Below are 24403 nucleotides of genomic sequence, written 5' to 3'. Positions count from 1 at the left end.
TCTGCAGGTCCCGCAGTCTGTTACATATGCCTATTCTTGTCCAGAAAACAGACAAGAACAGAACAATTTTCACAGAAGGGGAGAGCGTGCACAGCCCTGAGCTCAACCCACACCTCTGTCCCTGCCTACTTGCACGGTCTGCCCTAGGTGACGGTGTACAACTGGACGACGTTCCCTAAACTGAGTACGTGCTGGGCCTTAAGGCCTCATGCACACGACCGTTGTTTTATTCCGTGTCCGTTGTTCCGTTCTTCGTGATTTTCTGCGGACCTATTGACTTTCAATGGGTCCGTTGAAAACTCAGCTAATGCACCGTTTGTCATCCGCGTCCGTGATCCGTGGTTCCAGTCCGTCGAAAAAATATAACCTGTCCTATTTTTTTCACGGAAAATAGTTTGCGGACCCATTCAAGTCAATGGGATTGTGAAAAAACGCGGAGGCACACAAGATTGTCATCCGCGTCCGTTTTTTTCCTATCATTTGCATGGCAAACTTGACTTAGACTTTTTTTTACTTTCCTTCATGTCTGGTGGTCCTCCAAAAATAAAGGAAGACACACGGAAACAAAAACAGAAACGGATCACGGAACAACGGAACCCCATTTTGCAGAACGGAACACAACAACGGTCGTGTGCATGAGGCCTAAAGGGAACAATGAAACTGGAGAAAATAATAAAACAAAGTGACAGCCAGGCACGGAGGGGTAAATACACAAACAATGCAAATATAAGCAGCGGTCAAAATACAGGACGAAAGATACATATAAAAGAGTAAGCAAGGTCAAAACAAGGAGGTCACGTCAGTACAAAGGAATAATCAAATCACAACAAACACAAGCCGAGGTCCGAATGCCAGGAGGTCACCTCAATTCAGAGGAAACAGCAGAAGCGAGGTCAAGGTACAAAACAAACCAATACAGAGGAGGACAGCAGGCTGCCTGTTTAAATAGTCCTGGCTGGTGAATCACATGACGTGGCCGGCGTCACGTGACGCACAGCAGACCAACTCAGCCGAGCACCGATCATCATTATCGGCGCTCGGCTCTCCTGCAGCTCGCCTGCTGTCATGGAGACGAGGACGCAGGCTACGTCCCTGTCCCTCTCCTTGCGCAGGGTGCCGGCGGTGCTGCGAAGGAAGCGTGCGTCGCCAGCCCCTCGATACAGAGAGGCCACAGAACGGACATACGGATGCAGACAGCACACGGTGTCCTGCCCTCATCTTTTGCGGCCCCATTGAAATGAATGGGTCTGTATCTAATTCGACAAAAAATGCAGATCGGATCAAAAATACGTTTGTGTGCATGAAGCCTTGGGGCTAATGCACACGAACGTATTTTTTGCGTTCGTGTGCATTTTTTTGGGTTTGTGTGTATGTGTAACCATTCACCTTAATGGGGCCGCAAAAGAAAAACGGAAATGAGTTTGTAATGACCGGCGTCACGCACAGGGAGGAAAAAGGGAAAGCCCTGCCCAAGGGAGAGGGAAAGGTGGTGACCCCTAACTCACCTTGCGGCTGGCACCTGACTGCCCTGACGTCCCTAGACGGGTTCCTCACCCGTGCGGCGATCACGTGCCTAAACCCTGGCTTTCCCTAAAATGAGCCCTAGATAGTGAACGGTGGGATCGCTAGTCCGCACCACTGACACTAAGAGGGAAACACCAGGGAGAGGACAGACAAAACAGACAAACACATACACCCAGGTGGCGACCACAATAGACCACAAAGGTCCAACAGGGATCCGGAGGGTAGCGTTCTGGACCAACTACCAGAGAACGCAGCAACACAGCTCCAGACGGTCAGAATAGATGTCCAGGCAGGAAGCTCTATATCTGGCAACCAGAGAAGTGTGAGAGAGGAATATAAGGAGGTCTGGGAGTGCTGGACAAGGAACAGCTGAGGAGAAGGAGCTACGGATCCCTGAGTGAGCCAAAAGGGTTTGCAAGGCAAACCCAGAAAGCTACAATAAGGAAACAGCCCTATCTTACATAGAGCGTGCAGCCAACCGCTGCGACTTCCTGACCCCGGGTATAACTGAGTCAGGCGTGGTTTTTGACACCCTTGTGACAGACTCCATGTGCATTCCGTGTCCGTATGTCCACATGTCCGTTCCGCAAAAAAATTATATTATTGTCCTCATTATGGACAAGGATAGGACTGTTCTATTATGGGCCAACCGCTACGCAATTTTCAGACCACAAAACAACAATGGTCGTGTGCATGAGCCCCTCGGTCATTGCTGAACACCCAGCAAGGTACTACACTGCACACATGGTTCTTCAATGGGAACTGCAATGTCTCATTTGTGCTAAGGCGGCGCTGCAGTGAAGTTGGACACTTGGATTACAGCCGATCGCCAGAGGTTTAAGTAGAAGGTCAACCTGAGAACTTCTTACTAGAAGGGTCCTATTAGATGGGCAGATATTTTTTCATTAAAGGGAACCTGTCACCGGGATTTTGTGTATAGAGCTGAGGACATGGGTTGCTAGATGGCCGCTAGCACATCCGCAATACCCAGTCCCCATAGCTCTGTGTGCTTTTATTGTGTAAAAAAAAAAGATAATTTTATACATATGCAAATTACCTTGAGATGAGTCCTGTACCTGACTCATCTCCAAGACAGGACTCATCTCACTCTGGACTCATCTCAGGTTAATTTGCATATGTATCAAATAGGTTTTTTTTACACAATAAAAGCACACAGAGCTATGGGGACTGGGTATTGCGGATGTGCTAGACGCCATCTAGCGACCCATGTCCTCTGCTCTATACACAAAATCCCGGTGACAGGTTCCCTTTAAAGAGCGTCAAGCAATGATTTAGCGAGTCGTTCAAAAGACGTTCAATTACGCAAAACAGTAATTGCTAAACATTCTTTTCTGTTTGCTCGTTAATGCGATTGTTGCTTATTCTCCCCTCCAGCACTTACATTGCTAACGACTGGTAGATTTCTGATTAGATGAGGGGATGTGGCAGTGACTAAAGGACCGTACACTGTTCAATGGAGCAGACAATTGTTGGGAAGGAAGCGTTCTCCTCCACAGTATGGGGAGCTGATGCCATCGCTCGTCCTCATACAGAATCATTCTTTGCCGGCAGCAGAGTTCTGTTTAGACGGCACAATCTGCTGCCCAGAAACCATTATTTAGGTGACTGCACCAGCAATCTAAGCGTTTCGCTCATTCAGCGGGTAATCGGCGGCACCTTTACACCGGCAGATTATCTCTAATGAACGTTCACATGAACTATATAAGAATTCAGATGATAATCGCTCCAAATGAGCACTTAACAAAAAGGGATTGCTGAAGGTGGACACCCATTTATGGCCCCCAGGTGACATTCTTAGGCTACTTTCACACTGGCGTTTTGGCTTTCCGTTTGTGAGATCCGTTCAGGGCTCTCACAAGCGGTCCAAAATGGATCAGTTTTGCCCAAATGCATTCTGAATGGAAAAGGATCCGCTCAGAATCCATCAGTTTGCCTCCAATCAGTCTCCATTCTGCTCTTGAAGCCTGCAGCGTTTTGGTGTCCGCCTGATGAAACTGAGCCAAACGGATTCGTTCTAGGACACAATGTAAGTCAATGGGGACGGGTCCGTTTTTCTCTGACACAATCTGGCACAATAGAAAACTGATCCGTCCCCCATTGACTTTCAATGGTGTTCAAGACGGATCCGTCATTGCTATAGAAGACATAATACAACCGGATCCGTTCATGATGGATGCATGCAGTTGTATTATTGTAATGGAAGCGAGTGTGAAAGTAGCCGTAGACGCTTTTACTGGTTGTCTCCTGTGTAAGGGTACTTTCACACTTGCGGCAGGACGGATCCGACAGGCTGACCACCGCTCCGTCCCCATTGACTATAATGGGGACGGGGCGGAGCTCCGGCGCAGCACGGCGAAAGCCGCCGGACTAAAAAGTCGAACATGCAGGACTTTAGTCCGGCGGCTTTCGCCCCCGTCCCTATTATAGTCAATGGGGATGGAGCGGCGGCACGGCGAAATAGCGGAAGGACGGATCCGACATGGTGTCAGATCCGTCCTGCCGCAAGTGTGAAAGTAGCCTTAGTTATAAGAAATAATTCTATATATTGACTTATTGTAGAGCAAAGATTATCAAAGGGGTATTCCCATCTCAGACAATGGGGGCATATTGTTAGGATATGCCCCCATTGTTTTATAGGTGCGGGTCCCACCTCTGGATTTTTTTAGGAAACATACATGTGCTGAGAATTGTTTGCGGTTGTAAAAAGACAGGTATAGTTATAAGGTGACTTCCCATTGCTTAACATGTGGATATCTGGCTGGTGCGGTATTTTATTAGTAAAGACCCCACCAAACAAACGGAGAAACAGATGTCCTGGTGAGCTCAAGTTTGCCTTTCCACTAGCGGATGCTCATTATATAGGGGGTTTAGAATCAGGGGTGCACCTAGCCTTTCTGCCCCCCCCCCCTCAATGCGAATTTCTTAACCTAACCCCTTTGCCACAATGAAAGCGCTCATTGCCCATGGCCCTTCCGCTGCCCCCCCTTGCCCCTACCTGGTGCTACCTGAGCCTCACCTGGCCTCATTGGTGTTGCACCCTTCTTAGAATACATCATAATCATTAAAGGGGTCGTCTCACTTCTTCAAATGGCATTTATCATGTAGAGAAAGTTATTACAAGGCACTTACTAATGTATTGGGATTGTCCATATTTCCTCCTTTGCTGGCTTGATTCATTTTTCCATCCCATTATACACTGCTCATTTCCAGTGGTTATGACCAAGCTCATACAACATAGAGAAAAGGGCCAGCCTATGCTCACTGTCCCAGCCACCAGAGAGGCTGGCACCTTTTCTTATAGTGTGCAAGCATGACCACCGCTGAACTGCAGAGTGGTCGTAACCATGAGAATTAGCAGTGTATAATGTGATGGAAAACATGAATCCAGCCAGCAAAGGAAGCAATATGGACAATCACAATACATTAGTAAGCAGGGTCAGACTGGCCCAACAGAGGATCCTCCGGCGAGCCCAAGCTCTGACAATAATGGACCCCTAATAAAACAGGGCCCTTAACACACAGAGCGTGGGCCCTCAGAATAATTTACTCAGGTGGGCCCAAGGGACTTCAGTCTGAAGCTGTTTTTAAGTGCCTTGTATTAACTTTCTCTACATGATAAATGCTAATTGCTGAAGTGAAACAAACCCTTTAGGCCTCTTTCACACGACCGTTTTTTTTTTCCGTTTTGCGGGCCGTTTTTTGCGTTCCGTATACGGAACCATTCATTTCAATGGTTCCGCAAAAAAAACGGAATGTACTCCGTATGCATTCCGTTTCCGTATTTCCGTTTTTCCGTTCCGTTGAAAGATAGAACATGTCCTATATTTGGCCGCAAATCACGTTCCGTGGCTCCATTAAAGTCTATGGGTCCGCAAAAAAACGGAATGCATACGGAAATGCATCCGTATGTCTTCCGTATCCGTTCCGTTTTTTGCGGAACCATCTATTGAAAATGTTATGCCCAGCCCAATTTTTTCTATGAAATTACTGTATACTGTATTTGCCATACGGAAAAACGGAACGGAAACGGAAACACAACGGAAACAAAAAACGGAACAACGGATCCGTTTAAAACGGACCGCAAAACACTGAAAAAGCCATACTGTCGTGTGAAAGAGGCCTTAATGTGTATGAATGGCACAAATATAAATTTCGATCCATTGGACATGTTTATGCTGAAGGCTGCCTGGTAGCGGCAGCGGGTCCCTATATTGAGAAAGGAGCCCCGAAAGTGGTGGAGAGTGCACTTCGCATGCTTGGCTATTTCTGTTAGGCCCATAGAAGTGAATGGGAGCAGTGGCCGGTCATGCGCGGTGCACTCCCATTCACTTCTATGAGGAGCGCACTTGGTGGTGGCCGGACCGGAGTCCTCCAGCCACTACCTTGCGGGGCTCTGGTCCCGATATAGGTGCGGATCCCAGTGTTGGGGGCATATTCTAGTGATATGCCCCCATTGACGGACAACATTCCATCAATATCTGATTGGCGGGGGTCCGACCCCCTGCAGCACCGCTACTCAGCTGTTCTGCAGTAGCTCCAGGTGTCGATGCTGGAGCTACACAGCTCCATCCATTGACTCAGGGATTACTACTGGGTGATTTTAATCTACGATTTTCCCCTGCTCAGTGATGCAATTCAATAGCAGAGGCAAAACAAGCGCATTTCTCGAGTGTGAAAGGTTGTGCTCACGCATAATACGGACTGCTTCCTTCTATTACTCAGGATCCATACCAAAGTGGCTGCAGGGAACTCTGATTCGGAATGGTCCTGGAATACACTCTGTCGGGGAAATGTCATATAACCACTGGTTTGATGGCCTCTCCCTATTGCACAGCTTCACTTTTAAAAATGGTAAGTATGCCGTCCTGAAGGCTCTAATCCACCCAGTACATGCATTATCTCCTTTGCAGTATATCAGTGACACTGTCCAACATGCAAGATCTGAAGACGATGAAGCAACACATGTTGTCTAATGCTGTGGCTATACAAGGGTCCTCGTCACCCAATATTTTAGTCCAGTGTGACCAGGCCACAATGCAGCATGGGAACGAGGGGAAAGATTAATCCCTTGTGGTGATCAAAAGTGCTAAGGACTGGAAAAGTCACCTTGTGATTATGTTTCTTCCCTTTTTTATTAAAAAAAGAGAGGTATTTGACGTCGATCCAGAGGACCATGAACAAAGAAAATGCCTGATTGACCAGATAAGCCTGTAAAACATCACGCTTAGGCCTCATGCACATGACCGTTGTGTGCATCCGCGGGCGTTGTTCCGTTTTCCGTTTTTTTTCGCGGACCCATTGACTTTCAATGGGTCCGTGGAAAAATCGGAAAATGCACCATTTGGCTTCCGTGTCCGTGATCCGTTTTTCCAGTCCGTGAAAAAAATAGGACCTGTCCTATTTTTTTCACGGACAACGGTTCACGGACCCATTCAAGTCAATGGGTCCATGAAAAATCACGGATGCACACAAGATAGTCATCCGCGTCCGTGATCCGTGTCCGTGATCCGTGTCCGTTTTTTCTATCATTTTCAATGCAAACTTGACTTCGTTTTTTTTTTTCACTTTTCATGTCCGTGGATCCTCCAAAAATCAAGGAAGACCCACGGATGAAAAAACGGACACGGATCACGGAACAACGGAAACCGTTTTTGCGGACCGCAAAAAAAAACGTCCGTGTGCATGAGGCCTTAGGCTACAGCCACACGACCGCGCTGCCGCCGTGCCCTTGTTTGCAGGTCCACAAAACACAGGCACCGGCCAGGCCTTCAATGGGTCTGAGATCAGCAAGATGCTGTGAAAGATGGGATATGTCCTATCTTTGGGTGCACGAAGGCACGGATCCAGAAGCACACAGAAGGGCTTCCATGTGCTTCCGTGGGCTCATCGGTCCTTGTCTTTGTGTCATAAAGGATATGACATGATCCCTCTTTTGCCGCATCTTGCGGATCGTGGATCCATTGAAGGCAGTGTGGCGTTCACACGGCCAGTGCCTGTGTTTGGCGGACCCGCGGCGGCATCACTGTTGTGTGATGAATGCGACCTAGATATGAAGAGTTTCCTTGCGGGTGGGTGTCAGGCGTATTAAACAGCCGGTACCCACCACGTATGGAGTGAGCTTCTGGCAAATCGAATGTCATAATTGGGTTAATTTTCTGAAGCTCCCAGGGAGCACAGTTTCTCCTTGAAGAGACTGTCGGTCAGTGTAGGGACTCTTAGGCCATTTTCACACGGGCGTTCCGGATTTGCTCCGGATGCGTCGCGGCACGAGTAGGCATGCAATTGCAGTCAGTTTTGTCTGCGATTGCCCTTCCGATGTTCAGTTTTTTCTACGCGAGTGCAATGCGTTTTGCACGCGCATGAGAAAAAACTGAATGTGGTACCCAGACCCGAACCCCGGACTTCTTCACTGAAGTTCGGGTTAGGTGTTTTATTAATTTTATTATTTTCCCTTAAACCATGGTTATAAAGGAAAATAATAGCATTCTTAATACAGAATGCTTACTTAAATGTGGCTTGAGGGGTTAAAAAATAAAAAAAAATAACTCACCTTATCCTCTTGTTTGCGCAGCCGGACTCATCTTCTTTCTTCTTCTTTCAGGACCTGCAAAAGGACCTTTGATGATGTAATTGATTACATCATCAAAGGTCCTTTTGCAGGTCCTGAAAGAAGAAGAAAGAAGATGAGTCCGGCTGCGCAAACAAGAGGATAAGGGGAGTTCAATTTTTCATTTTTTAACCCCTCAAGCCACATTTTAGTAAGCATTTTGTATTAAGAATGCTATTATTTTCCTTTATAACCATGTTATAAGGGAAAATAATACAGTAAATTGACTTTTATCAATTTACTAACATCATCTCGTAGCAACCATCCGTGAAAATCGCACCGCATCCGCACTTGCTTGCATCCATTTATTTTTTATGGGGCCTGCGTTGCGTGAAAAATGCAGAATATAGAACATGCTGCGATTTTCAGGCAACGCACAAGTGATGCGTGAAAATCACCGCTCATCTGCACATCCCCATTGAAGTGAATGGGTCCTGATTCAGTGCGGGTGCAATGCGTTCAACTCACGCATTGCACTCGCACGGAATACTCGCCCGTGTGAAAGGGGCCTTAGAGGCAATGCTCCCTGGGAAAGGGAGTGTAAAGTAGCTCTCCTCCAGAAGGAAGGAGACTGTCTCTAAAGCTACTTATAGGTGGCTTTAAAGGGACAGTTTTTTTTCCTTTTGGAAGAGAGCAAATTGACTTTCATGTTAGGAATGAAGGAACAGAAGTCCATGAGTTGGATATCGTCACTTGTACATAGAGTTTCATGGGCACAGTTCAGTCATTTGTGCCCAGAGGCGCACCAAAAACAGAGAGACAATCGAATGACTTACACATAATGCGCAGCACACAGCTCTTATCATCATAAAATCTATTTTTCACAAGCTATGATCTGTTGATTGACAGGCGAAGTGCACTACAGAAGTAAATTCCTTCGCAGCGACACCTATAACTGCAACATGGAAGCGAACCGGATAGTGGTGTCAGAATTTGGCACAATGGCTTACCCAGACCCCTGCAAAAATATCTTCGCCAAGTAAGATCCCGTCTGATGTTGTCTTTAGTAGGCATATAGATGGTTATATTTTGGGATTGGTTTTGTCTGTGCTACTCTTTAGTTTTTAGTATTGATGTATCGTCTTTTGTATGACCACCGTAATGGTAAAGTCCTTCGTCAACCTGGAATAGCTACTCATAGATACTACTGCTTTCTATCCAGCATTGCCGTCTGCATAGACACCACAAGGCAGATAGGGAGTCCCTATGAATCAGTAAGGTATCATATTATGCCCTAGAAGCAATTGTTTTGCAGCATGCCATATTTTCTGTTCCTCACTGAAGAGTGGTATGGGCCTGCAGATATGGCCACTGTACAGTAGGCCTAACACTACATTATTAACAATTTATAACTGTAGGCAATGTTCTTCAAAGAGTGGCCAAGTCATTGTGTGGATTCAGGCCAGCATGCATTTTTGCATGTTCTTTAAAATGGGGCTCTTCGTGAGTATTATATTGATGGCCAGTCCTTAAAGGGGAATTAATAAAATAAAATTACTGAAGATACTTAAATATTACTTTAAAATAAATACATTCCCAAATACCTTTCAGTAGTTATAATGGCTCGTTTGGCTGGGGAGCAATCATCAGGAGAAATAAAATGGCCACCGTCCTATCAGTACTCACAAAATTTGTCCTAATCACACAGGAGGACAAGTTACTTCAGAGCACTGAGCTAAAGAGCTGCTTCATCCTCCTCTCTGCTCTGCTTGTCAGGGAATATGATCCTGAATACAGCTGATAAGATCTTCAGCTGAACCTCTGTAGGAATGGAGGTAATGAGAAGACATGAAGTACAGAGAGGACGGACTGTGGTAATGTAACCGACTGCATACAAGTCCCACTCCTCATTAGCCACATCCCCACCTCCTCTGTACTTCATGTCTTCTCCTGAGCGCCAAGTTACCTTTAAGAAAAATAAATCCTGACCTAGCGGCCAGTGTGAAAACTGCAAGATTATATATATATATATTTATTTACATTATAGATCAGGCATGCTCAACCTGCGGCCCTCCAGCTGTTGTAAAACTACAACTCCCACAATGCCCTGCTGTAGGTTGATAGCTGTAGGCTGTTCGGGCATGCTGGGAGTTGTAGTTTTGCAACAGCTGGGGGGCCGCAGGTTGAGCATGCCTGTTATAGATAGTGACATGGAAAAAAAATTCAACAAACCACCAACAATACAAAAAAATAGGATTTAACAGTAAGTCATTTTCTGGTGACACATTTCCTTTAGGGCTCATGCACACAAACGTATTTTCTTTCTTTCTCCGTTCCGTTTTTTATTTTCGGACTGTATGCGGAACCCTTCATTTCAATGGGTCCGCAAAAAAAAGTGTGCATTGCGTTTCCGTATGTCTAATCTGCAAAAAAAATAGAACATGTCCTATTATTACTCCTGGCTTTCGGCTTCCTCGTTCCCTGAACCGACCGGCAACAGAAACCTTTTCTTCTTTTAAAAGGACATAAATATAGTACAGACCCGCAAAGAAACAGGTTCACCGTGCTTTTATTGTACTTACAAGACCATTTCTTGCCACATCACATATACATATACGTTTTTGTGTATCTCTGCCCGACCGCCCCAAGGAATGTGAAATCAGGGCGCCCCAGACGAAGCTGGTAGCGAAAACCGGGTCGGGCAGAGATACACAAAAACTTTGTATATGTGATGCGGCAAGAAATGGTCTTGTAAGTACAATAAAAGCACGATGAACCTGTTTCTTTGCGGGTCTGTACTATATTTATGTCCTTTTGAAGGAAGAAAAGGTTTCTGTTGCCGGTCGGTTCAGGGATCGAGGAAGCTGAAAGCCAGAAGTAAGGCGAGACGGCTCCAGGAGAGTGACTGCTTGTGAACATTCCTGTAGGGGAAAACAATTAGCGCGGACCCATACCTATGCGTTTTATTTGAATTTTATGGGAGTGCGGGCCAGCTCCTGTTTTTGGGACTGCAGCTGTGAGAAAGTTCAAGAACCTGCACACTAAATTGTTTTGTTCGTGGTGAAGATGCTCTTGCATACGAACGTTTTTTTCATTCCTTTTCCGTTCCGTTTTTTTGGGTCCGCAACTAAATGGAAGGTACTCCGTGTGCATTCCGTTTCCGTTTCCCGCAAAAAAAATAGAAACGTCCTATTATTGTTTGTATTACGGACAAGGATAGGACTGTTCTATTAGGGGCCAGCTGTTCCGTTCCGCAAAATACGGAATGCACACGGATGTCATACGTATTTTTTGCGGACCGCAAAATACATACGGTCGTGTGCAAGAGGCCTGATCCAGCTCACCATAAAACCTCTTTAGCATGTGACTAATGGTATTCAATAGTTATACTTGGCTTTATAAATGGTTGCGTAAGCCAGGGTTGTCTAAAGCTTTTATCTGTAATGTGTCTCATTCAGGGCCTTCACTTACTTGTCACATGTCGTACCTGAGTTCACTGATAATTGCCTAATCAACATCATAAGGTTTGGAGATGATTATTATGCTTCCTCTGAAACCAACTTTATCAGAAAGATTGATCCTCAGTCACTGGACACACTGGAAAAGGTAGGACTGTTACAGACACGTGTAAAATAATTACTAAAAAATGTAAAAAACATATACGGTAATTTGCATTTGCAATCTAGATCAGAACTGAACTGTAAGTTCTGGTGTAGGGAAACCAGAGTGGCTAGTGTAAGGGTGCATGTATAGGAGGTATGGGTACTGTACATGCAAGACTGTATGTCTTTCAATATTTGTGTAATGTCGCTTTGTATCTATCCATACACAGTCAAGTCCCATTATTCTGACCACCTCCTACTTTCGATGTTGGCAACATGTAGCTCATGAAGGAACTCACGTGTGGTGAGCTGGATTGGTGGGTATATAAGGGTGTGATAGGCTGTCTTTACATTTCCCTTGCTGCCGTCATGGGGGAAAGGGTTGCAAAAAGGGATGATTATTGGCTTTCGAGCCAAGGGTGGAGGTATTTCTGAACCTGCGCAGTTTGTGTACTGCTGTGGTGAAAGTGTATCATGGGTGGACTAATGGCACCATTGTGAATAAGCAAGGTGGAAACTGCGGTGAGAGGTGAACATCGGCTATGAAGGTGTGCAAAGGAGCACTGACACACTACAGTGGAGCAGTTCCCCACCAAAATGAACCAGGGGCTACCAGACGTGTGTCTAAAACAACAGTTCAGAGAACCCTGTTGCAATAGGGGGTCTCCAAAGCAGATGGAAAATCACTGCACCACTGCTAACAGAGTTGCATCGGCAGAAAAGACTTCAATTTTTGCGGCAGTATCGGAATTGGACCTCTGCAGATTGGTAGAGGGTTGCCTTCTCCAATAAGTCATGTTTTCTGCTTTATTGATGGGATGGAAGTTGGTGTGTCAGACGAGAAACAGCAGAGAACAAACGCCCTGCAACCTTTGCTGGAAGAACACAAGCTGGTGGTGGTCTGGGAATGTTCTCTGGGCCTACTCTCAACCCTATACATGACGATTCTCTTCCCTAAGGCGGGTGGGATCTTACAGCAAGACAATGCAACATGTCACCTGGCTACAAAATATCCAACATTGGTTGGAAAACATGACCAGGACTTCCAAGTACTACCCTGACCTCCTAATACCCCAGACTTGAACCCAACTGACCATCTGTGGGACCACATCGGTCATCATGTTCGCTCTATGGATCCTCCCCCACACACCCTCCAGCAGCTGTGCGATGAACTGCAGTCAGCATGGCTCCAGATACCTGTGACAACCCGCCAAGACCTTATTGAGTCACTCCCAGCCAGTCTAGCTGCTGTCTGTGCTGCACATGGCAGTTACTGTGGATATTAGTGTAGTGTCCCACTAGGTAGGCGTGGGCACTACACAAGGGTCAATTGGGTGACGTGTTACTCCTGCTCACAAGGGACAGTAATGTTATATTTAGCTGTGCACTTTAATGTATTTTCTATGTGTTTTTACATGCAATGTTTCCCCTGTGTTATGCATTGCAGGCCTATTAGGGTGTAGTTAGGAATCCTAGACACTAAAGGGAGATAGGGAGCCCCTAGTATAAATGTTCAGGCCCAGACAGGGAGGAGTTGGTTCATAGTCAGGAGTCTGTGGAGACAGAAGTGAGAAGGCACCAGCCAGAGAAATGCTGAGGGCCTCCTCCTGACATGCAGCTTGATAGCCCTGGCTGCTAGCCACAACCAGAAGGCTAGTGAGGAACTCTAGCCTGCCTGTAGATAAAGTGAGCCTCAGTTAGCTCAGAAGATTACCCCAGTAGTAGGACAGGACCTCCTGGGAGAAACCTGCAGCTTCCCTACCAAGCAAGGATAATACAAGTTCAGATAAGTACCCTGATGGGCAGAGGTTCTATAAAGTAGAGAGCAAGTGCCAATACTGGAGGAAGGATTTATATACCATGGATTAAAGCCAGCAATTAGGCATCCGGGCCTTGGGATCCAGCCAGCTAGAATAGCTGAAGGGGATAGAGCAGCATTGCACTGCAAAGCATTAACTGTTTGCCCTCCAAGTATCTTGCATGATTAATACCTGCCATTATGGAAAGAAAACCTGCTTGTGGAGTATTGTTCAAGGGACTGCATCATCATTATCAACTGTAACTGCCTGTACAAAGTTGGACTATTTTTCCACCAAGTAAAGCAACGTTTGGTTTACCAACTGTGTACTCATTTACTACTCCTATAAATCGGTGTGCCACCGTTACAGGCACTGGCGTCACGAATCTTAAAGGGACCTTACCTAAGGCACTCAAAACACCTCCAACACCCAGGGCACCTCACACAACATCAGGCCTGGTCCCTAACTACAGAGTGTGCCCCAGAGGAACTAGTGTCTACCTCTCCATCACTGCCGCATGCCTGCCCAGGGTTCTCCTCAGAAAAGTGAGTAACCCTCGATTGCCCATACCGTGACCTCACTGTCGCTATACCCTGCAGGTCTGGCGTGCTGCATTAGCTGGTGGTCATGATAATGTGACTCAACTGTGTATATGTGTATTTATTTACACTGTGTTGACTATTTTTCTTTCTATCTGTCCCTTTGATAATTATAATTAAGGGGTGTTTAGCTTCCATATTATGGTCTCAATGTCTGGACCTCCCACGGATCTAAACCAGGTTTAGGATTCTGGGGAGAACACCAATAAAATTACAGAAGGTCCAGGACCGCATTAAGAAGGTCAATATTTGTCTACATAATGTCCATCTGAAATCAGCCTTTTTACCATTCATTCATCATGGTATTTTTTTTCCAGGTGGATTATTTGAAACACGTGACAGTCAATTTAGCAACTTCTCACCCCCACTATGACAATGAAGGGAACACTTTAAACATGGGAACGTCTATTGGTGACAAAGGGAAAACAAAGTACATTATTTTTAAAGTTCCATCCAAAGTACCAGGTAAGACAGAAAACTAAATATCACAGGTCTTGACTTCTATCGCTCTAAGGCTTCATGCACATGGCCGTATAAATGATGTGGCCAAAAATTTTGAGACTGACACAAATTCTGGTTTTCACAGTGTTTTTGGATCTTTTTGTCAGAGGTTTATGTTTGTTTGTCCATCTGGTTTTTGAAGATTGACCACAGGTTCTCAATGGGATTGAGACCTAGGGAGTTTCCTGCTCATGGACCCTAAATTTCATTGTTCTGTTCACCAAGCCACTTAGTTCTCTTGTGACATGGTTGTCCATCATGCTGGAAAAAGCCTTGCTCATCACCAAAGGCAAAATTGTGAGTAAGCCCACTGCATTGGATGAGAAGCCACCACACACATGAACTTTCTCAGGATGCTTTACTTTATTTTCATGGCCAGAAGTACCCATAGAAATATACTGCACTTCTCTGTGTCACTAATTTGAAAATCATGACATGTTCTGGCCTAAGATCTATTCCCACAATGTTTTTGTCCCATTTTGCGGTGTACGAAATACTTCTATCGCGGCGCTGCAGTAATTCTTTGTTAAGCCGGTGGATGTGTGCGTGCGTCCGCGTCACTTCCGGTATAGACTTTTCGCAAGGTATAGCGATCTGGCAGAACACCAGTTATCTAATAAACCTTATTTCTAAACTACTGAGAGGTCATAAACACTTATTTAAGCCACATTCTTTTCAGTAAAATAAGAGCTGAGCTATAATGAGTGTTCATAACGTGAAAGAGCAGAGATAAGGAGTCGTCTGCTCCTCAGATGACGGAAAGGACAAAAAATTCACAGGCAGCTACAGTAGTAGAGCATCTTAGTTCTGTAAAGAAAAAAGGATTCCATATTGTTAATAAAGACCAATTGAAAAAATGTTTAGCTCAAAATAAGTATAATGCAATAATAAAAAAGAAATTGCCCCCAAAGGTGTACATAGCCTTTAAATAACTTTTGGGGGGTGGGTTCCATCAACATAGCCATATGAGGGCTTCTTTTGGCAGGAAGGGTTATATTTTGTATTGGCATCATTTTATAGAACATCTAATGTATTGTATAACTTTTAAAAATATTTTGGGGTGATATTGTAAAAAAAAACACAGCAATTCTATTATTGTTTTTTTTTGTTTTTTTGGCGTTCACCATGGTATAAGTGACATAACATATTCTGTGGGTCAGTACAATTATGATAACGCCAAATGTATAGACTTTTTAAAATATTTTTCTACTTTTGCACGAAAACTTTTTCTTGAAAAAAAAATAAAAATTGTGTCGCTGTAATTGGGACAAGTAATAGTTTTCATCACTGACAGGACTTAATAGGCATCTGTAAATGATAGACCTGGGGGCCATAATTAGGCTCCTGGCTGCCAGAGCAACCCTTTGGAACCCCATGATCGCATTGCTGGGGTAGGGCGATTCTAACCACTTAGATGATAGTATCAGCATTGACCACGGCATCTAAGGGGTTAAACTACCAGGGTCTGAGTTAACTCCGATCTTGGCAGTGCATTAAAGGGGCGTTTCCCTTCAGCAAATGGCATTTATCATGTAGAGAAAGTTAATAAAAGACACTTACTTACGTATTGTGATTCTCCATATTGCCTCCTTTGCTGCCTTGATTCATTTTTCAGTCGCATTATCCACTGCTCGTTTCCAGGGATTATGACCACCCTACAGTCCGTAGGTGGTCGTACTTGCACACTATAGAAAAAAACGCCGGCCTCTCTCGGTGGCTGGGACCGTGGGAGCGCACAAAGCATGAATGCGCAGCAGCTCCCATCCCGACCACCTTGTATCTGCAGCAGTGGTCGTAAACCCTGGAAATGAACGGTGTATGTGTATGTCTCAGATGTCATATGAAGACTTTACATCTTCTCCATAATACAGTTCTGTCCCAAGGGACCCTATGCAGGGTTGCCAACAGTCCCAAATTTGCTGGAATTGTCCTGTATTTTCAGAGACAATGTGGCAAGTTCATTTTCTTTGTAAACCCTGTCCTAAAGTGGTTGTTCCAACACAAATGAAGGTGAGTATATATACCTATGGTGGCACATGAAACCCATATGGCCCCCATAATACAGAACCCTTAGGGCTCATGCACACGACCGTATGGCTTTTTCAGTGTTTTGCGGTCCGTTTTTTACGGATCCGTTGTGTTTCCGTTTTTCCATATGCCATATACAGTATACAGTAATTACATAGAGAAAATTGGTCTGGGCATAACATTTTCAATAGATGGTTCAGCAAAAACGGAACGGATACGAAAGACATAGGGATGCATTTCCGTATGTGTTCCGTTTTTTTTGCGGACCCATTGACTTGAATGGAGCCAAGCACCGTGATTTGCGGACAAGAATAGGACATGTTCTATCTTTTCACGGTACGGAAATACTGAAACGGAATGCACACGGAGAGACTTCCGTTTTTTTTTTGCTGAACCATTGAAATGAATGGTCCAGTATATGTACCGCATACTGAACCCCAAAAACGGCCAGTATACTGAACGCAAAATACTGTCGTGTGCATGAGCCCTTAGTATAATGACTCCGTCTACCATCATCATATGGATAATATAAGATTATCTTTTCCCAGATAAAGATAAGAAGAAGTCGCCCTTGAAGAGTGCTGAGGTTCTCTGCTCCATTCCTGCGCATCGCCTTTTGAGCCCCAGTTACTATCACAGCTTTGGAATGACAGAAAATTATGTCATCCTAATAGAACAGCCTTTAAAGCTGGAGATTGTAAAGCTGGCGACTGCGTACTTCCGAGGAGTCAACTGGGCTTCATGCATCACCTTCTATAATGATGAAAAGGTACGTTCATTAGGTGCTAGAGCAGTGATCAGCAACCTTCGGCGCTTCAGCTGCTGTGAAACTACAACTCCCAGCATGCACACGTACTTGGCTGTTGTAGGGAGGATTCTGGGAGTGGTAGTTTCAGAACAGCTGGAGGTCGCTGATCCCTGAGCTATAAGATTTTATTAAAGGCGTTTTCCGGCAGTAGACTATTGATGGCCTATCCTCTTGTTCTACGCTCTTTAGACCTGGTTTCACATCATCGATAAAAGGACCAAAAAGCCTGTTGGAGAAAAGTTTTACAGCGATGCTTTGGTGTTTTACCATCACGTCAATGCTTATGAAGAAGACGGCCATGTGGTGTTTGATATTATCGCATACAAGGACAATAGTTTGTATGAAATGTTTTATATGGCCAATTTACGGAAGGAACTCAGTGAGGATGCTGCATTAACCTCAGTACCATCCTGCAAACGATTTGTGGTCCCCATACACCATGACAAGGTCAGTTTCTAATTCTTTCATCCCACACCTTCTGTTGATTTCTATGATTATGTGAAGCCTCGGTTCATCTTTATGGGGTTGCTCCTCAGTAACAGAATACAGTATGACCCTGTCTGCGCTCACTGTCTGTCTGCTGTCCATCTGCTTATGACGCCTTCACAGGCGGAAGGCTTTGCTACAGAAAATTTCTGCAACTGAAAATCAGTCTCATTCTTCTGAATGGGGTTTGCAGACCCTACTGTCGAAATAACCCCATTCACATAAATGGAACAGATTTTCAGAAATACTGTTATGTAGCTGACTGATATAGCGAAGCGCTAATGTCCGCACTACATAACAGTGTGTTTCTAACATTAGTCCCTGCAGCCGTTTTTGTAAAAAAAGCACTTTTATTATATGCTAATGAGCCTCTAGGTGCTATGTGGGCGTAAAATCAGCACCTAGAGGCTCCGTCCACTCACGCTTTATGCCGCCCAGGTAATCTGTTCTGCCCGCCCAGCTCCTCTTGATTGATGCCACGGTCCACCGCATCGTTGACGAAATCCCGCGCCTGTCTTCATTCGGCGCAGGCGCTCTGAGAGAAGGAGGCTCACCTCCTCAGCACTCCCTCAGTGCGCCTGCGCCGATGACGTCTTCTCTTCGGCGCAGGCGAACTGAGGGAGTGCTGAGGAGGCGAGCCTCCTTCACTCAGAGCGCCTGCGCCGAATGAAGACAGGCGAGGGATTTGAAATGATGACAGGGCCAGCCGGAGGAGGAGAGCGCTCGCTGGCCCTGTCAATCAACAGGACGAGGGGGCGGTTTTTTGCGGCGGCTACCAGCAAGTAGACGCCCTACTTGCTGGTAGTGAACTGATTTGCATATTTTAAAAGATCGTTTTTTAATGAAAAGAAGCCACAGCCAAAGGTAAGAGCCCTATATAGGGAATAGTCGTTATAAAAGAATTTTAACAAGCTCAAAAAAAAAAAAAGGGTTTTGGGGGTGACAGAAGCCCTTTAATATTTAGTTTTTTTTAAATCTGAATCTTGTTTGATCGCTTGTACTAATCCTTCTGTATTACAGTGTATAGGAGATGTTGACTGAGTCTGTTATATCCTGCCAGACACAGGGTGTAAAAGAGACCATAATATGACAGGCCAGGGGGCCTTTGGAAAAACCCCTACTCCCACGACAACTACTTGGCACCCTTTAATTGCGTTTATGGAGTGCCAATTGGAGGACAGAGGTATCTCCCTCCCTCTTTCTAACCACTCAGATGCCTCGGTAGTCATTGAACGCGGCACCTGAGGGGTTAATAGTGTAATCTCCAGTCCCGGCAGTGAGAGCAGGGTGCCAGCTCTATAATACAGCTGGTACCTTCAAGCAAAGATGTTGGCCCAGCTCCCAAGCTTTTCTGGCACTGAGCGTTAACTTACTACTTACAGTAATGTAATAGTACGCTGCTGCGTTTCAAGGGGTTATGTACTCAGGCTGTCACTCAGTATGAGGTTTGGATGACTGATATAATGTGTCATTTATTTGCAATTCTCCTGTATAAGGCTACTTTCACACTAGCGTTTTTGCTGGATCCGGCAGGGTCCAGCAAAAACGCTTCCGTTATTGATGATACAACGGATCCGGTTGTATTATCTTTAACATAGCCAAGACGGATCCGTCATGAACTCCATTGAAAGTCAATGGGGGACGGATCTGTTTTCCATTGTGTCAGAGAAAACGGATCCGTCCCTATTGACTTGCTTTGTGGGTCATGACGGATCCGTTTTGCTCCACATCCCAGGACGCAAAGCAAACCACAGTATGCTGAGGTTTGCTCTCCGGTAGGAGAACTGTTCAGTTACGTTTTGTCCCCATTGGCAATGAATGGTGACAAATCAGAAGCGTTTTTTTACGGTATTGAGTACCTATGATGGATCCTGACACACGCTGCAGCGTTTTTCTGTCCGCGATGTGGTGCGGAGCAAGACGGATCTTGACATACAATGTAAATCAATGGTGGCAGATCCATTTTCTCGGACACAATAAAAAAACGGATCCGTCCCGTCATTGCTATGTTAAAGATAGGATATAATAGTAAGGCAGCTCTCACCTGCGTTAATTGCAATCACCCTTTGTGCACGGATGCCGCACCTGGATGGGGTAAAGTCCAGAAAATTACAAAGAAGATATCCAGCTCAGTTCAGGTGAAATTATAGTTGACTTTTATTCCAGCGTTAAAAATCCGTATTACAAGTATATATCTACGCGTTTCAGACCTCTTAAATATATGGGTCCTTCCTCATGACAAGCATGTCATGAGGAAGGACCCATATATTTAAGAGGTCTGAAACGCGTAGATATATACTTGTAATACGGATTTTTAACGCTGGAATAAAAGTCAACTATAATTTCACCTGAACTGAGCTGGATATCTTCTTTGTAATTTTCTATGTTAAAGATAATACAACTGGATTTGTTCATAACGGATGCAGACGGTTGTATTATCATGACGGAAGCGTTTCTGCTGATCCATGACGGATCCAGCAAAAACTCTGGTGTGAAAGTAGCCTAAGAAGTCCAGATTGCTGTTTTTTATTTTCTTACTTCCTCCTTTTCCCTGCTGTCAGCACTCAAAGCTATGTTGTCAGGACTGCTGTGCGCATGCACAGGAGTCCTCTCCATTATGTCAGCACAGAGGTCCAGACTGTGTAGTTAAGTGCAGCTTTGAGTGCTGACAGCGGAGGGCAGTAGTGATCTGGATTCCTTAGGCTACTTTCACACTCGCGTTTTGGCTTTCCGTTTCTGAGATCATGGGCTCTCACAAGCGGTCTAAAATGGATCAGTTTTGCCCTAATGCATTCTGAATGGAAAAGGATCCGCTCAGAATGCCTCAGTTTGCCTCCGTTCCGTCTCCATTCCGCATTCATTATGCTGCCTGCAGCGTTTTGCTGTCCGCCTGACGAAGCAGAACCAAACGGATCCATCCTGGCACAAAATGTAAGTCAATGGGGACGGATCCGTTTTCTCGGACAAACGGATCCGTTCATGACGGATGCATGCGATTGTATCATTGTAACGGAAGCGTTTTTGCAGATCAATGACGGATCCGCAAAAAACGCTAATGTGAAAGTAGCCTTATCTGCAGGACTACTCATGTATGACTGATGATAATGGTCTAAGACAGGGATGCTCAACCTGCTGCCCTCCAGCTGTGGCAAAACTACAACTCCCAGCATGCCCGAACAGCCTACAGCTGTCAGCCTACAGCAGGGCATTGTGGGAGTTGTAGTTTTACAACAGCTGGAGGGCCGCAGGTTGAGCATGCCTGGTCTAAGATCATAGTGACAGATTCTCTTTAAATCCATGTCACTAGGAATTAGTAAAAAAAAAAAAAATCCTTTATTTCTGTGAAGACTGAGACCAATGGATGTATGCGTACTGATTCAGAGTGCATTCTTATCATTTCATAGAAAGCAGACGTGGGAGTAAACCTGGTAAAGATTCCTACGACAACAGCAACAGCGGTGAAAGACAAAGACGGCCAGATATACTGCCACCCAGAGATTTTATGTGAAGGTAGGAAATAACACTGAAAATAACAACATGTAAACAGCTAAAAACAAATACAAACCACTGGGTAAATATAAGAATATGATGGTATGAAAAAGTAACAGAGAGTTAGGCCTCTTTCACACGGGCGAGTATTCCGCGCGGATGCGATGCGTGAGTTGAACGCATTGCACCCGCACTGGATCGGGACCCATTCATTTCTATGGGGCTGTGCACACGAGCGGTGATTTTCACGTATCACTTGTGCGTTGCGTGAAAATCGCAGCAAGCTCCTCTTTGTGTGTTTTTTACGTAACGCAGGCCCCATCGAAGTGAATGGGGCTGCGTGAAAATTGCAAGCATCCGCAAGCAAGTGCGGATGCGGTGTGATTTTCACGCACGGATGCTAGGAGACGATCGGGATGGAGACCCGATCATTATTATTTCCCCTTATAACATGGTTATAAGGGAAAATAATAGCATTCTGAATACAGAATGCATAGTACAATAGCGCTGGAGGGGTTAAAAAATAAAATAAAATAATTTACCTCCCCTTAATCCACTTGTTCGCGCAGCCCGGCATCTCTTCTGTCTTTATCTGTGAGCAATAGGACCGTTGATGACGTCACTACGCTCATCACATGATCCATCACCATGGTGATGGACCATGTGATGAACGCAGTGACGTCATCAAAGGTCCTTTTCCTGCACACAGCAAAGAAGAAGACAGAAGAGAAGCCGGGCTGCGCGAACAAGTGGATTAAGGGGAGTTAAATTATTTTTAACAGCCCTATTGTACTATGCATTCTGTATTCAGGATGCTATTATTTTCCCTTATAACCATGTTATAAGGGAAAATAATACAATCTACAGAACACCGATCCCAAGCCCGAACTTCTGTGAAGAAGTTCGGGTACCAAACATGCTGATTTTTCTCACGCGAGTGCAAAACGCATTACAATGTTTTGCACTCGCGCGGAAAAATCGTGCATGTTCCCGCAACGCACCGGCACCTTTTCTTTGTCAGCTGTATATTACTATAGAAGCTGGCACTCTGCCCTTTCTAAACTATGGGGGTCATTTGTTATAGCTCTACATCTGATTTCTGGCTTAGAAAAATAGCAAATGCCGGTTTGCCAACTTTTTAGCTTTTTCCAACACGAAAGTAGATGGGGCGTGGGCGGGAGGAGGCGCATATTACACCAAAAATGTACTCTGGCTTCGTGGTGCACAGACAGATGTGATAAATATACTCATTGACAAAAAAAAAGAATAATGCACCAAGAAGAAGTTGTTGGAACGGAATGAAACTTCCTATGTGTAAATGTCATGATGATCTATAAGTGATTACAATGTTAGAGAGAAAGGAGGAAGGAAAACTGTATAATGGAAAGGAGGCTCTAGGACCCTGTTGGGCCTGGACACAACATGGGATATGGTAGGGCATGGAGGAATACAGGATGGCATGGAATTTGATCCAGTACTTGGTATTAAAGGGGTTGTCTGGTTTCCCATATTGATGACCTATGCTCAGGATAGGCCATCACTATCAGATTGGCGGGGGTCTGACTCCCAGCTGTTTGAAGAGACCACAACGTTTGTGTTCTCTTCACTCTTGACCTGCACGTCATCAACATGGCAGCATCCCCTTCGAGTGACTGAGGATGGGTCATCAATATGGGAAAACTGGACAACCCCTTTAAATTGAAGTCTTGTGCATAAAGCTGAAATATACTTATATGTATGGAGAATGAAGCAATCATTTTCCTCTGAGATAGTGGCAGTGCCCGGGAGCATGATGACACAGTATGACTGATAAATTGCATTTAGTAACCCAGCAGTGACCATTTATATTGGAAGATCTATCACCCATGCATAAAATATCTGTTACATTTCCAGGCATTGAATTACCTAGAATTAACTATGACTACAATGGCAAGAAGTACAGATATGTTTACGCCTCACATGTCGAATGGCGCCCAATTCCCACCAAGGTAAAGCTTCTTGTCATCTTGCATCACCATTTTTGGGTGTTGTCGGCTGCACATCAGACCTCTGACAGATGCAGAATGCAATCCGGATGGGTTTTGCTGAATACTTGGCTACGGACACCTTCTTTAGTAATTTTTTAGGATTGTATTTTAATAATTTTGGGTTAAAAATAATTTTTTCAATTAGTCTTTATTAAAAATATTCAGTAGTTTTTTAGATACAGGAGTTAAAAATGAGTCTGTTTACAAAGTTTCACTTCTCAGTCCCATCAGCTGACAGCTCATGTGAAGCCTTATTTCTGATCTCCTGGCCTCATAAACACTCATTTAATGGGGTTGTCCGCTTTTTATAATTGATGACCTATTCTCAGGGTAGGTCATCAATATCAGATCAGTGGGGTCCAAGTCCCGGAAACCCCACTGATCAGCTGCATGAAGTGCGGGCAGTGCTGGTACTGGTACTGGTACTTTTTTTGTGACTTCACCTCCCAAAAATGAGATAAAAAGCAACCAGAAAGCCAAATGTACCCCAAAATAGTGGCAATAAAAACTACAGCTTGTATCATACAAAATAAGCCCTCACACAGCTCATTCAACAAAAAAAGTTATTGCTCTTAAAAACCAGGACAGAAAATTCCATGTTAGAAAATCCAGATGCCGCTCCTTCCCTCCTGAGCCCTGGCGTATCCCCAGTTTACGACCACAATTGGGGTGCTACTGTATTCAGGAGAAAATGGGTAGCAAATTGGGGAGGGGATATTCTCCTGTTATCTTTTGTGAAAAAGAAAGTTTGGGCCTAAAGCACCATTTTCTTGTAAATTAAACTAAAAAAAGTATTTTTCATTTTCACACCCAAGCATTAAAAATTCTATGAAACAGCTGTTGAGTAAAGTGCTCGCTACACCCCTTAAAAATTCCTTGGGTAGCGTAGTTTACAAAATGTGGTCACTTTTTGGGGGTTTTCACTGTGGGGTTACCTCAGGGCCCCTTAAAATGCAACCTGGTGCCCAAAGA

At 44.8% G+C, this 24403-nt stretch overlaps 1 protein-coding gene across 2 annotated transcripts in view; it reads left to right on the top strand.

The window, feature by feature from the left end:
• Window positions 1-24403, top strand: part of BCO1 (beta-carotene oxygenase 1) — a 37284-nt gene that overhangs the window by 6452 nt on the left and 6429 nt on the right. For both annotated transcript variants that reach the window (XM_040409714.1, XM_040409713.1), the window contains exons 2-9: window positions 6268-6396; window positions 9002-9131; window positions 11551-11698; window positions 14410-14557; window positions 17170-17390; window positions 17619-17876; window positions 21320-21425; window positions 23298-23392. In XM_040409714.1, coding sequence (XP_040265648.1) covers window positions 6336-6396; window positions 9002-9131; window positions 11551-11698; window positions 14410-14557; window positions 17170-17390; window positions 17619-17876; window positions 21320-21425; window positions 23298-23392 — 1167 coding nt within the window. In that variant the 5' untranslated portion in view covers window positions 6268-6335. The remainder of the gene's footprint in view (window positions 1-6267; window positions 6397-9001; window positions 9132-11550; window positions 11699-14409; window positions 14558-17169; window positions 17391-17618; window positions 17877-21319; window positions 21426-23297; window positions 23393-24403) is intronic.

The sequence above is a fragment of the Bufo bufo genome, chromosome 10 (assembly GCF_905171765.1).
Source record: "Bufo bufo chromosome 10, aBufBuf1.1, whole genome shotgun sequence".
Classification (NCBI taxonomy): domain Eukaryota; kingdom Metazoa; phylum Chordata; class Amphibia; order Anura; family Bufonidae; genus Bufo; species Bufo bufo.
This window is presented reverse-complemented; position numbering and strand designations above follow the sequence as displayed.